Source organism: Diachasma alloeum, unplaced genomic scaffold (genome assembly GCF_001412515.2).
Source record: "Diachasma alloeum isolate Michigan unplaced genomic scaffold, Dall2.0 Dall_scaffold_00208, whole genome shotgun sequence".
Classification (NCBI taxonomy): Eukaryota; Metazoa; Arthropoda; class Insecta; order Hymenoptera; family Braconidae; genus Diachasma; species Diachasma alloeum.
The window spans coordinates 566,190-580,563 of NW_021680373.1; the positions used below are offsets into that span (position 1 = coordinate 566,190).

Here is a 14,374-nt window from a genome sequence, read left to right on the forward strand (position 1 = left end):
ATAGTTCAGTAGTAAATTCAGTAATTCAGTGAAATTGCAATTTCTTGAGCTGCAGGAAAACGAGAATTCCCTAACTCATTTCGATTTCTAATAAAAACATGAATATTTGCTGCCGAATTACTTTAAACCTCAACTTAATTGAAAATCCAAGAATACATTTACTCGAATTCTCCTGAATTCAATTAATTTTTACCAATTGAATCAAAACTTACCTTCCATTAAATTTAAATTACAAAATTCTTTGAAATCTCACTGGAACTGTGATGCGATAAAAATGAAAAAACGGAAATTTCCAAAAAGTGTCAACAGTGTGACATGATAAAATACCCCAAATGTGCCTGAAAATTCACCCAAAACTTCCTAAATCCGGAATTCCAAAAATCCTACGAAGACTCCCAATAGAAATTTCACTCCCTGGCGCCACCGACATTAATCCCCCCCCCGTCCGCCACAAAGAATTCGCCCGTTATACCTCCAACACGCCAGTAACAAACGTGGTGCACCTTAAACCTCAGCGCCCAGTGCGACTATACCGGGTAACGGCCGGCACGTATTAGTTACCGCAGCGTTAAGGTAACGACGATAAGTGGGCATCGTGATGCAAAACCGTGTGCCCCTCTCGGTGTAGCGCGGGCGCGCGCGCGAGTGCGCTGCTCCCCTCCCGCTCCGACCGCACGATGGGAAAGTGCATTCGGTCACTTCTTTGGCGGAAGGAGTGTAAGGATTATCCCCCTCAGCTCGACCCGCGTCCCATATACGGAACGCATGAAAAACCCCTTGTTCTTCCCCCATTGTTCGAGAATTTTCCGTCAAAATAAAATTCTGCATTCAGCTGTGATTAATTAAATCGTGATTCAGCATCGCCGGCGATTATTCAGGATAATCAATGCTCCTCCAGTGAGAGAGGAAGAGGGAGAGGGACAGGGAGAGAGCGAGAGAGACTCGTAGACAAAAGAGTCGAGGTTATTGATGCTGCCATGGGCGTGCGCCTCGCTTTTGGCTTGGGTTACCGGCGATTTGTATGAAATTCGATCTAACCGACCCACGTCCTGCCAGCTCCTCTAGCCCCTCAACTTTTTTCATTCTTTCTTTTTCAACTTCATTCTTCCCCGATTTTTGCCTGAATCTCTCCTCCTTATCTCTGGCCTGCTTTCCTCGTGCTGCACCGTCGAACGTTCGACAGCTCTATTTATTTCTGTAATTCACGTTATTTATCCGGCGTGTACGTAAAAGCGGCTGGATACACGTGGCGCGAGGGGGGCTTACCCGTGTTTTCAGGTTGTATCTGCGTATATCCACCGGTTATTCGCATTCAATCTCTCCCCGTGCGGTTTTAAATGCCGGTATTTATACCGGGGACAATGCGGACATGATGGTGAGGCATCGGGGGAGGATTCAATGGGGAAATAGATTGATTGGGGTCAACGGGTTTCTTTGGCTTTGAAGTGGAATTGTTTCCTTTATCGTGCGTGTTTTCAAATGAAATGTAAATAGTATTTTAAATCGATGTAAAATAGATACTTTAGATTTTATTTCAGGGGAATGGGAATTAAAATAGAGTATCGTATTTCAATATTTCAGTATTTAAATGTACATGAGATAGATTTTTGTTTATCAATGACACTGATAAAAAAAAATTTACAGCAATTTTTAAAAAAGCGACATTGAATTCGTTGGGGGGGCAAAATCAGAAATTTTCAAATGATTGAAAAATCAAGAAAACTTCTGCCTGAATTTTCACGATTTTCATTAATTTCCATAGAACGATTCCATTGAAATTGACAGTTTCATTCATTTTCCCCTCAAATTGTGAAGCTAACACTTGACAAAAATTTTCACTCAACATTATTATTTTCTATTTAAAATTGTCGAACGATCATTATTGTATTTCAGAGCTAATAAAGATGCCCATTAAATTTATTCGCAAAGTAATAATATTTGAGTATCAATGATGGGATTCAACTGCGAAAAAAAAACAAAAGGGGAAAAAACGGTTGAAACGTTTTCTCCACATAACGTGAGGCAGTCGTAACGAAGCGAGCCGTAAATATCCCGTACGGACAATGTTGTGAATTATCGAGGTACCAACCCCATAAACGGCGCGGTTTTATGTTGGCATCGGCGAGAAACCGAGCGCCACACAGGACGCGTTCGCGCGCGAGCGCAGCCATCTCCGCTTGATGCACCAGAGGACCCACAACGAGACTTGTTCAAACCTATATGCTATGTGTGCTGAGAGGCAATGATGGTGGTTTCACAAAGGATTAAAGCAGGGGGGGATAGGACCACCGAGAGACCCAAGGCGTCACGCGATATTCTCACCTCGCTCTTTACCCCCTGACCCTGTTACGTCGGTGCGCTATCTTGTAGTTAATTGAACAACATGCCGCCATATTGACATCTCAATTTTCATCGGTATCATGTTACAAGGGGGATGAGCGCTAATTCCCGGGATCGCCGGGATTTTTTGTCGAGCGCATGAGGAGAGAAAAATTCAATAAAAATTATTACCAGAAATCAACGTAAAAATTACGTTTCGGAACGTAATCCGCGGGCGAAGGAAAATTCTGTAAAAAGTGGGAGTCGGAACTGGAAATGTACGAATCGCCGCGTAAATTCTACGATTTTTTCCGTAAGAATTAACCAGCCGTCTGGTGACTCACCGCTGTGAGGACAAGTCGTTCCATAATTTTTCCCCAACCGATTGAGAAATTTTACGGAACGGGGCGGGGAAATAACTCGAGTTAGTTCCACTGGAATTTGAAGACATTTCGCCTATGAAGCTTTAGAATTTCAGGAAAGAATCAATGAAAAGTAGATATTAGTTCAATTAATCTGTGAAAACTTATGGAAATAAAAAAATATGCATGTGTTGATTGAAAATTTAAGGAAATTAAGGAATAAAAAATTTGGAGTTTCATTCAATTTTCAGGGAAATCTTAAATTTCAGAATTTTTTAATTTGATGATACTTTTCGTTGGGTCTATTTTAGAATTACAAGGAAGTCATTGTAACCTATAAAGCCATACATGAATAATTCAATTCTGGCCGATTTTTTGTTTTGCTTCACATTTTTTTTGGCTCACCTCAAGGCATTTCACATCGTTGGGGGAATTTTAAGGGTGAAAATTCAATATTTTGAAGAAAAATCGATGAAGACTGTAAATTTTAGTTCAATTATTTCACGAAAATTGATAGAAATCAGAAAAATTCAAATAAACACATTCTCAAATTCCCAATTAATTGAAAACTCAGTAGAATTCGGTTCTGAATTTTAATACTTTGAACAAAAATTCAAATGAATTAGGGATTCCTCATCTTCCTGCCCCTCAAAAATTTGGAATTACATTAAATTTTCAGTAAAATTTGAAATATCATGATTTTTATCCAACAGTACATGTAATGCCAGAATCGTTCGACCAAAATGTCCCGAAATCCGTGAAAAATGTTGTCAGTGTCGAGGTCAAAAGCCAGGAGTTTTGCGCACGATATGCGCAGCACTGGGAAGGCGGATAAGTTTCTACAGAGTTTGAGAATAATGGTAGTACTTTCTACTATCAACTAGATTTATGGATATCCGACGGGAGTCTCTCCGTGGCTATCCAACCAATGGCGCACACGCGAGTCCACCGAGGTGGCCTGCCAAACGTTAGCAATGATCCTGGGATTTCATGTTCCACGATAGCATGGGATACTTTTTGTCGTATTGAATAATACCCATGCGGGAGAACGGGTTTTTGAGGATATCGCATGGGGGTCGCTGTGACATCTTGATGTCAAGCGTTAAAGTCTCCTTCATTCGAATTGATGATATAAATGTGGATTATTCGAGAGGGCGAAAGACGGATTTGAGGCATCTACATCAATTCTACAACATAAAATAGGAATAAAAAATTTTATTATTCAGGAGATTTTTTTTTATCATTGATTGATAATTTTTTATGCAGATTCCGGAATTAAAAAAATATGGTAGGAATTTTCGGCTGAATTTTCGATATATTGTTGGTAAATTTTCATCAAGTGAGAATATCTCTGAAATTTCAAGGAATTTTATCCTTGAAAATTCATAATTTGAGGAAAAAATAAACGGAAAATGTCAATTTCAGTTCATTTATGAATAGATTTTTGAATTCTTCAATTTAAGTATTGAACTCACAATTGATTGACACGTCAGTGACATTTGGCAATGAATATTCATCTGTTTATTGAAAATTCTAGTGAATTGGAAAATTCTTGTTTTCCACTAAAAAAATTTGGAATTTCATGGAATTATCTGTGAAATTTTAAATCTCTCGAGTCATTTCCCGTTAAATCGAAATCCCTAGAATTCCCCCATTTTCCAACAGTAACCATGCACATGTCGTCCACATGTGATCGCCTAAATTTAATCTATCCACTGAAAACTGTGTTTCCTCTTCCACCCCAACAAACCCCCATCCCAATTATTCCCACAACACCGACAAACTCCCCTCATCCTCCAATCCCTGAAACCAAACACTCCAACTTTCCCAACTTCTTCATATCCCCGCACCGCAACGCCCAGAACAGGTTTAACTCTCGCGATAACACCAAGATGCTTGTAAATAAAGTTCATGTGCACTTGCCATCAAATTTTTTGGCGCTCTTGTTACTGCTCCCGTATAGCGTGTCCCGTGATCATTTGATCGATTCACAAGATCGTGTAATTTATCCTCGAAAGCCGGCAGTCGCGCCATCTTTGAATTGGAGCGATAAGTCACCTCGGCGAGGGGCTCTCCCCCCCTCGCAGTCCGTACGAGGTAGGGTCCGGGTGTCTTACCAATACACTAAAGTAAGCGATTACGTATCACGAATAAGGGATCCGGATAAACCAGACACCCATGGACGAATCGTGATACGTATTGCCTTCTCGCACCATTGGATATACCTTTGGTTATACACTCCATGTTGCTTATCTTATAAACTTGCCTACCTATCCTTGCTCCTGATACTTCCGTTCTTCGTCAGCCAACTCATGCTGAATTCACTTGGTTACATTTTTTAATTTTTCTTTTGCACAAAAAAAGATAGGACTTTTTAGTCTCATTCTCAATTCATCGTTCTCACCGGTGGATCGTTACACGATTCGTTCCGGGTGATATGAAATTCTCGTTTAAGTTCACGGAGAGAAATCCCTTCGTTATTAATTAATCGATTCAACTACACTGATATCGAATTTAATCTGTTCGATTGCTTTACGAACTATCGGGTTTGCTGAGTTACTCGGAGAATTACTCGTATATCCATGGGGTATTAAACGGTACTGGGTGGTCTATATAACATAATTCGTGTTGTGTAGTGGAGATGCTCGCGATAATGAGGGATAATTTCACGGAGAAGCTCATTTGACACTAATATATGATTTGGCTCGATGACGTGGGCATTCTGCGTTTGCAGTGAGTAAGTGTTCTCGAGTAGTGATGCCGCGAGAGGCTTTACGAGACACCACGAGACAATACTTTGGAGGGATAGTCTCGATCTCAGTGAAGGCGGAAATTTTTGGTCTCGTCTCAGTCTCGAAATACGCAGTATCGACTCCGCTCGTGATGACTCCGAGGCAATTTATATCACCTCGGTGTCCAGTTTTTCGCGTTTTTTATATCTAGAAAATCGAGACGAGACAACGCGAGACAAAAACCGAGATTTTACGTTAAAAATACGAAAAGCTTGAGACCCAGATGAGATAAATCGACTCGGAGTCATCACAAGAGGAGTCGATACGGCGTCTTTCGAGACTGAGACGAGACCAAAGATTTCCATGTTTATTGAGATCGGGACCATCTCTCCAGAATATTGTCTCGTGATGTCTCGTGAAGTCTCTCGCGGCATCACTATTCTCGAGTGAAATTCAGGAAAACTCCATCGGCAGTAATGGCGATTGCTAACAATGCCACGCGACCAACAGTTGTGCCCGGCCCATGTTTGTCCCTCAATTTCAATATTTTATTGTTTCCACATACAACTGCTTGTGCCTGGAATGAGCTAGAAGGCTTCGTGCGCGTGGCGCACGCGTGTCACCTGTCTGTCACGCTCGCGTGGATATGCAATGGTGAGGCTGATTATGGGTGGTGATGGTGCCTCTGCACTGGGCACCACCCTCCGGGGAGATATGGCCGAGTGACCCCCAGGACCTGCTGTGTTTTGATATAAAGGTTCATCCGAATATTTCGAGGGGGTAATTAGTTGAAATGGAAATTGAATTAATGAGCGCACGCTTCCGGAATAGTGGTTTATTGGCGTCTAAATTGGAGTGGTACACTGAGGGAAATTTCAATGGTAATTTCAACTACAAGGGAATTGTCAACAAAATAATAGTTACAGTAACATAAACATTGTAGATTCAAGTATTATATTAAAGTGATGAATCCTAGTTTAATCTACAAAGTTTATTGTTACTGTAAATATAATTTCTTTGACAATTCCCTTGTAGTTAAAATTACCATTGAAATTTTTCTCAGTATACTTTTAGAAGGAAGATTGTTCATTTTGGGAAGTTCAAAGTGAAGCAAGGGGCATAATGAACTTGTCTGAAAGATTAGCATTCTTGCTCGAAAGAGATGGTTTTGCTTCGAAATTGTCTTCTTGAATTGAAAATTTCGTTTTTGATTCAATGATTTCTATTCTTGTAAAGGCGGAAGAACATCAGAGAGCTGTCCTTGAAGAGAAGTGCTGCATCTTTTGTGATAAAGGTTAGTTGTAGTCCTTTTCGAAGGCAATAAGCACAAGCAAATTTGTCTGAGGGGGGAAAGTATTAGGAGGTTAGAATTGTAGTTCATCAGCTCTAGTTTATTCCGAAAGGAAGCTTGATCGTTCATTTTAGGAAGTTTTTCATGGGGAAAGCAATATAATAAACATGTCTGAAGAATGACCAAATTTTTGTTCAAAGGCCCCATCTTTCTTTCAAAATTATCTCCTTGAATAGAAAATTTCGTTTTTAACTCGACGGTTTTCTTTCTTGTAAATCGGGAAGACCAGCAGAAAAGCTCGCAATCATCTAAAAGAAGTCTTCTATCTTTTGTGATAACGGTTAGTCATAATTTTTAAGATTGTGCTTTATCTGCTCCAGTTGGTTTCGAAAGGAAGCTTGATCGTTCATTTTTTAGGAAGCTCTCCATGAGAAAAGCAACATAATCATCTTTTCTGACGCATCAGTGAACATTCTTATTCAAAAGTATCAGTTTTATTTCAAAACTGTCTCTTTGCATAACAAATTTCGTCTCCGAATCGGTTTCCATTCTTATCAATCAGCAAGTTGTCCATCTTTTATGATATCTTAGTTACAAATCACCAAGTCCAAACGAAGCAGGCTTAGAATCGCGGTTTACCACCCCCAGTTGACGCAGTGAATTCAAATATTTCCGAACATATCCAGACGGTTAGACAATTGAACCCCATATGTTCCAGGAATCATGCATCGGTGAAGTCCATGAAGCTATCAGCCCCGTCTTGGGGGTTGCAGGTGCTCCCAAAAGGTTTTCTTAGTCAAACCAACCCCCTTCGAGTAGATTCCTGGGCATGTGTGAAGGATTCATACGTAACCCCTGGCCACTATCAACAAGCAAAACTTCCTTGGGGTTACTTCCGCAGGTGCGGGAGGTCCTCGGCGGATTCATGCATGCCTGATTACTGGGGGGCAGGTTCCTCGGGGGTCCTTGCGCACTGGCACGCGCCTGCAAAACTTTTCTTACCGGATATTTTTCATTTGCGCTCCGACGACATGTGCCAAGGATACACGCTTCGCTGATTGTTTCATGTGTTTTGTTTTCCAAAGCGCGAAACTCACAGGTAGCGGGGAAGTAGTGTCTCTTGGTGGTCGCAGGTGACGCTTGCTGGTTGGTTGGGAAGACAGCAGGTGGGCACCCACGCGAGCTAACATGGCTTTGTTATCTGGCCCAATCAATGACATTTTCTTGAGGCTTAACTGATTCGGCGTTTAAAGAATCGGGAGAAAGGCTTGGGTGGTATTTAGAGGGATTCAGATCTTTGAACTTTAAGTAATGACGATGAGATTATGGGAGAACTGTGCACAATGTACTAATATGAAATATAATGGTTGTGCTCTTCGTCAAACAAAAAAACCTCAACAAAAGACAACTCTTTTTCCGATAATATTGCAACATTTCTATTTAAATTCATGCGTAAAGTAATCAAGGGGATATTCACCGAAGACATTTCCATTTGATTATTGATTGAATAGAATTGTGGTACAACACAATTAGGGTGAACTCGCCTTGATAGCCACTCAACTATCAGAAACCCTGAGTAGGGTCCCTTTGAACGATGGCCCATGAAACCCGTGGGATAATCAAACACGAAATGTTGGTCAAACAAATTAATTCCTTGTGTGATTACTGCATAGGGGTTGCCTAGTATTGAGATGACATGAAGCGTGTGATCGAAATTCTATTGTACACACTTTGGTAATTGGATAGACGTCTGTTGTCACTCGGAAAAATGCAATGTTATGGAAAGTTATTCTTAGCCGTAACAATAATAACATGTGCTCAGCATGATATACAACAGTAATCGGGGATAATTCAGATGCGTTGGTATTTACGAACTGCAAACAGGAAAATCGCGGGTTCTCGGGCTATGTGAATGACATCAGTATAAATACTTCGGGTTTAATGGAGCATGAATTCATTGTTCTAGTGATCCAACTGGAGAGAGCAACTGCGAATATGGATAGATGGATGAAACTCTTCGGGTTCGTCTTCGTGGCGATCATAGGTGAGTCAGACCTCATGAATTCTGTGAATCTCCGTGGAATTGATACATGCATGGGTCGATGCCGTCGACAACCTTTCAGCTTTGAAGATCACAAACGCACAGAACTCCAGCGAGTCTACCTCTCTAGAATCTCCTCGTCCAGACCCAAGATGCACAGCTAGATGTACTGGAGGTCCTCACGACAAGTGCACCCTCTGTGGTACAGTGTGCCCACTCACCTGCGCCAGACCAGAACCTGGCTTTTGCACAAAAGTGAGTACTGAAGTACCAGAATACGACAAGTTTCCTAATTTCGATGGCATCCTCGCAGCAATGCGCCGTCAACGTCTGCCGCTGTGAGGAAGGTTACGTTCGCAATGCCAATGGACAGTGCGTCAGGCCCAGCCAATGTCCAAGGAGGGACCCAAGGTGCACTCGCAGATGCACGGGGGGGCCTCATGATAGGTGCACCCTCTGCGGTAGCGCGTGCCCGCTTACTTGCGCCAGACCTAATCCCGGAATTTGCACTTTGGTAAGGGATCTTCAGTCTTCGTTACTTTCTAGCCAGATCCGTTGATGCGGAGTCGAATCAAATCGTGTTTTCGTTCTTGTAAGAATAGAGATTGAAATAGTTTTGAAGTTTTTACGTTCTTGCAGCAATGCATAGTGAACACCTGCGAATGTGAGAGAGGTTACGTTCGCAATGCTGAAGGACAATGCGTCAGGCCCAACCAGTGTCCAGCTAACAGGGAACCTACTGAATGTACTCGCAGATGCACTGGTGGTCCTTATGACAGGTGCACCCTCTGCGGTAGCGCGTGTCCACTTAGTTGTGACAGACCAAATCCTAGGATTTGCACTTTGGTGAGGGATCTTCAGTTTAAGTCTTCCTCGTTTTCTGTTAACGTCCGTTGATGAGGTGTAGCTCCCGCGTTTTAAGGAATCTTTAGGTTGAATTGGTCAAGAGTCGAATCGAATCGTGTTATCGTCTTTTTGAGAATACATAATACGATGCTTTGAAGTTTTGACTCCCTTCCAGCAATGCTTAGTGAACGTCTGCGAATGTGAGAGAGGCTACCTTCGCAATGCAGAAGGACAGTGCGTCCAGCCTGACCAGTGTCCACCTTCCACATAACTGTCCACTCACTTGCGACAGGCCTCATCTGGAGTTTGCACTGAGGTGACTAGATTCTCCAAATCAATGTTTTGTTATCTGTTTTTCATGTTGTCTCCTTTGCAGCAGTATCTCGTCAACTTCTGTGAATACGAAAACGAATATGTTCGAGGGCTTAATGGACAGTGCAGGCGTGAAGGTCGATGCCCGAGGAATCGCCAGGAGTGCAAACTCAATGTTTCTAAAAAATATTCAGTTAAAATGCATTTTTCTATTCTTTTTATCGTCGCTCAACTTTCTGCTTTTCTATCGTTTTAGCGAAACGATGAAAAAATTATTATTGTTATCTCTCGTTAAAGAAAATAAAGACGGGCTCCCCTGATATCGGTTATCTATACGAGTTTTTGTGTCAATAAACAGTGATATTTTTCCATTCTCGGAGAATTGTTGATCTTGTTATTTATGAATCATGTTCCAAACATGGAAATTTTGCATTTTTGTTTATATAGCCGATGATGCCGACAACAGAAGTGTTGGAGGGAACTTGGAATTATAATTGGATCGATATTGAGACATTGGAACCCAACTTGAAGGCGTTGCGCCTCAAAAGTTGAGAGTTTGAATTTTTAAGGGGAAATGTAATTTACGTTTTCTTGAGTAGAAATTATTGAGGATAACTAGGAATATGGAAGGGGTGTATTTACGTCACGGTGATGGAGTCCTGTGTATGCGTTGGCACGCTCTCGTGGCAGGTGCTTGGTCGTAGTCAATGTGCTGCCCGCACGATTTCAAAGATAAAAACATTGGACATACATAATTACTTGTTGTCTAAGCTGCAGCATATGCATTCATCAAATTCCCGGGGGAATGTACGGAGAAATACGTGATTAAATTTTCAGTTTATCCGCGTGATCTCTATCAGAAAAGCTATACGAATAATTATACCTCAAACAAATCTACAAAAAAAAATCTTTAATTCGAAAATTCTACATAAAATGAAATGAGGAATAATATTTGAACGTTTGAATTGATGTCATAAATACGTAAACTATTCCAATAAAAAGACTGATAATTATTCCATTAAAAGTCGCGTGGTTGGCACGCGTCTCCAAGGATGACATCCGGTGTCCCTCCATACGAGTCAACCAATTACCGGAAGTCACTTCCCATAGTCAGTCGGTTGATTCCGAAGTATCAGGCCACCTGGTTGTTATGAAAATTCAACACAATGAACACATTCACTTACACGTGTTAAAACCAGAGGTCTGCCCCCTTTGATTGTCGTTTGGGGAATCCATAAAAATGTCACGACTGTCCGGAAATTTCAGAGGAACAGTTTTGGGATGTTTATACCCAGTACGAAATGGCTTTATCGAAAAAATTTTGGGAGGTGAGTTAACGACAATTCCCTCGCTGTAATTCATGCACTCGTTGCAACAGTGTGCGTCCTATCCGGCGGTCCAATCTCGATACGGGTACTGTGTGTGTATGCGCAATGCTTTCTTAGTGCTACACAGTCGTAAATAAAATTGAATGATAATATCGTTTGTTTTAATTCAACATTGTATTCATGTTTATTTTTTTTTTATAGAACCCAGTAAATTGCATTGGGGCATGGGGATACTTGATTGCTCAATAAGTCACTGTAGTAGGGAAAAATACAAATGTCGAATTAAAAAATAAATTCAAAATTGACAGTAATTAGGACAACAAGTTGAACCTTTAAAAAATGATGAGACAGGCAATTTTTTTAAATGAATTTTTCATTGTAATTAATTATTGAGTAATAATTTTGTTCAGGATCATTCAAATTAATTTAGTCTATTGTGACTGAAAATTGACTGAAATTCTTGTTTCAATACTAGAATTTTTCTTGTGTTCCATAAAAAAAATAATCAAGCGTACCCCTCCTCGTATTTATTTACATATTCATCCACAATTTTCTTCAGTTGTCGCTCCCTCGAATCCAGGGCAATGTTTATTATAAATTGTCAAATGATTCCCGTCACGGATTTAATTTCCATGCAATTGTCAAGATTGATATCCCCGCAATTCTTATTTATGCCCATTATTATTCCTTCAACTCTTATTTCTTTAATCACAATCTTAATTGAAAATAATGGATCTCGGTGAATGAGGGATCCACCTTCTGAGCGTATGCATAAATTTAAAAGTTGAAAACGTGTTTTCGTGTAGACGCGGGTGTGTAACGGAAGAGGATGATGCCAGACCCGGTCGATCAACGGTATCAAGTTTTTTGGCGACTGGAGACCGGGAAGAAAGAAGTCCCGACCCCCGTCTGTATCCCCCGCACAGGACCATTCATAATCATTAGGGCTATGGTACACTCCGCCACGGTGACTCATTATGTCACTCACGAAAAACTCGGTGGATTACACCGTGGGTGCATGCTGAGCAGAAAAATTGGTTAATTTTTTAAGACAAAAACTATTTTTCTCAGATGTCATAATTAAAATATGGACTTTTGAGAGGATTTCATAATCATTTCCTAACAATTCCCTAATGCTTATGCAATTTTATTAATTAACAAATAGGGGAATATGGAAAATGAATTTTTAGGATAAAATGACTTTAATGTACTGCTGAAATAAATAAAATGAAAAATTTCATCAAAATCAAAACTAATAAATTCATTCATTCATTTACCTGATTTTTTTATTCATGGGATATTTAATCTTTTCATTCCCCGGGATAATTAAACCAAAATTTACAATTTCCATTGATTTTTCTCTAAAATATTGACTTTTCAATCATGAAATTCCTTGACTAATTGACAATTTTATTTTCTATTCCTAAATTTCGCGGTTCATCTATTTTTCAAGTAATAGAAATTAATATACAATTTTCCGAAAACGATGAAATAATTTCATAAAAACTACTTACAACTCACTTCATTATTTCTCCAAATGAAATAATTTTCCTGTAATTTTCTTGCATGTTTATATTACTCCGTAAGATATGTCCGGAGGTACAAATTTAATAAAGCGCCTGCTGTGTACCCAGTTACCATGCTAATATTATCCAAACGTTAACCTCCACCTGACACGCGAGAGTGAGAACCCAGCGCAAAAAAGTGTGCCAACTTTAAATGAGAATGGCTCGAATAATGCGAGTCCTTTTATGACACCCACTATTTTCCCAGAGCCACGCTCTCTTCATCTTCAATTTGAACCGCAACATTCATACGTTTCTCTCCGACTCAATGCACTCCGCTATTTTTATTCTACGGAGCGATAGATTGAATAGATTGCGGGTCTAAATAAGGTGTAAGGTGACAGTGGCTGAGGATGCGGGCGCAGTTGATCTAAGAGCCAGCAGTCGTCTAGTGCAGGTGGAGAAATGTACGTTTCTTCGAGCAAGGTGCGTTTACAACCACAAACGGTGGTCTAGGTACATTTCAGACGGTTTCATACTTCATTTCATAATTTATCATTTCAAACTGTCGGGAATAATTTCGAGATCTCGTTGCTCGCCAGTGAATTTTAAAGGGAAAGACGAATGAGAGAAGGAAATTCCTGTGATCTATGCGCGGCTTTCATTTTATAATTAGAGAGAAGAATAATTAAATTTTAGGTGCTTCAACACCCAAAGAAATGATTCATTTAAATTAAATAAATGTTTTATTTAGGATTTCATTCAAAGCGAATCAATAGTTCTTTTTCATATAAAGAACTGTTTTTGATCTAAATAATTTCATTCGTTAGAACGGGAACTATTGTTTAGACGAAGAATGATTTATTAACATGTAATCATTTTTTATTCGGCTCTAATGAATTTTCTTTGATCCAAATGCGTCATTTCTCTATTTGAATTGATGATTTTCTCGGTATTAATAGAAAATTTAATTGTATACATCGGGAGATTTTCAATTATCAAATTTGTCAATCTAATTGTATGAGAAAAATTGCTAAAAAATAGTTAATAATCAGTAATTAATGATCGATGATTTTTCATAAATTATTCGTGAAGAAGATAAAATTCTTCGAAAATTGAAAATTTTCAAAATTATTTTATCATTATTAATAAAACAGTAATAATAGATTATCAATATGTACATTATTATTTACACTTATTGAAATTTTTTATGAGTATCTAATTCTTATTTTTATTACTTCATTATTTTTGGATTATTTCAAGATTTTCGATCATCAAATTGGTCAAATGAATTGATCAAATGAATTTCAAAGAAGGATTTTCAAATTGTAAAATTAATATTTCATAAATAATTCACAGAAAATATCAAAATCTTCAAAAATTTAAAATTTTCAAAATGATTACTTAAAAAAATTATGACTAATTAGATTCACAAAATAATTCCTACCGCTATGAAATGAACTGAAATAGACCTTCAAGTTGATCCAATAAAATCATCCCAAAATATCCCCTTAGCATTTCAAAAACCTCGTTAACAACCCACAAATCCTCTAGCCCTTGTTCTCTCCCACATCCACCGTTGTCCAATTACCCGACAAACCCGCGATTAAAATTCCCCCATTTTCCAATCCACCCCCT

General features: G+C 39.4%; 1 protein-coding gene across 1 annotated transcript in view; it reads left to right on the top strand.

The window, feature by feature from the left end:
- Nucleotides 1-10,285, top strand: part of LOC107036306 (inducible metalloproteinase inhibitor protein) — a 22,363-nt gene extending 12,078 nt beyond the window's left edge. The window contains exons 2-7 of the mRNA XM_015254188.2: nucleotides 8,671-8,748; nucleotides 8,828-9,000; nucleotides 9,059-9,259; nucleotides 9,385-9,591; nucleotides 9,767-9,907; nucleotides 9,968-10,285. Coding sequence (XP_015109674.1) covers nucleotides 8,700-8,748; nucleotides 8,828-9,000; nucleotides 9,059-9,259; nucleotides 9,385-9,591; nucleotides 9,767-9,862 — 726 coding nt within the window. The 5' untranslated portion in view covers nucleotides 8,671-8,699 and the 3' untranslated portion in view covers nucleotides 9,863-9,907; nucleotides 9,968-10,285. The remainder of the gene's footprint in view (nucleotides 1-8,670; nucleotides 8,749-8,827; nucleotides 9,001-9,058; nucleotides 9,260-9,384; nucleotides 9,592-9,766; nucleotides 9,908-9,967) is intronic.
- The last annotated feature ends 4,089 nt before the right edge of the window (nucleotides 10,286-14,374 follow it).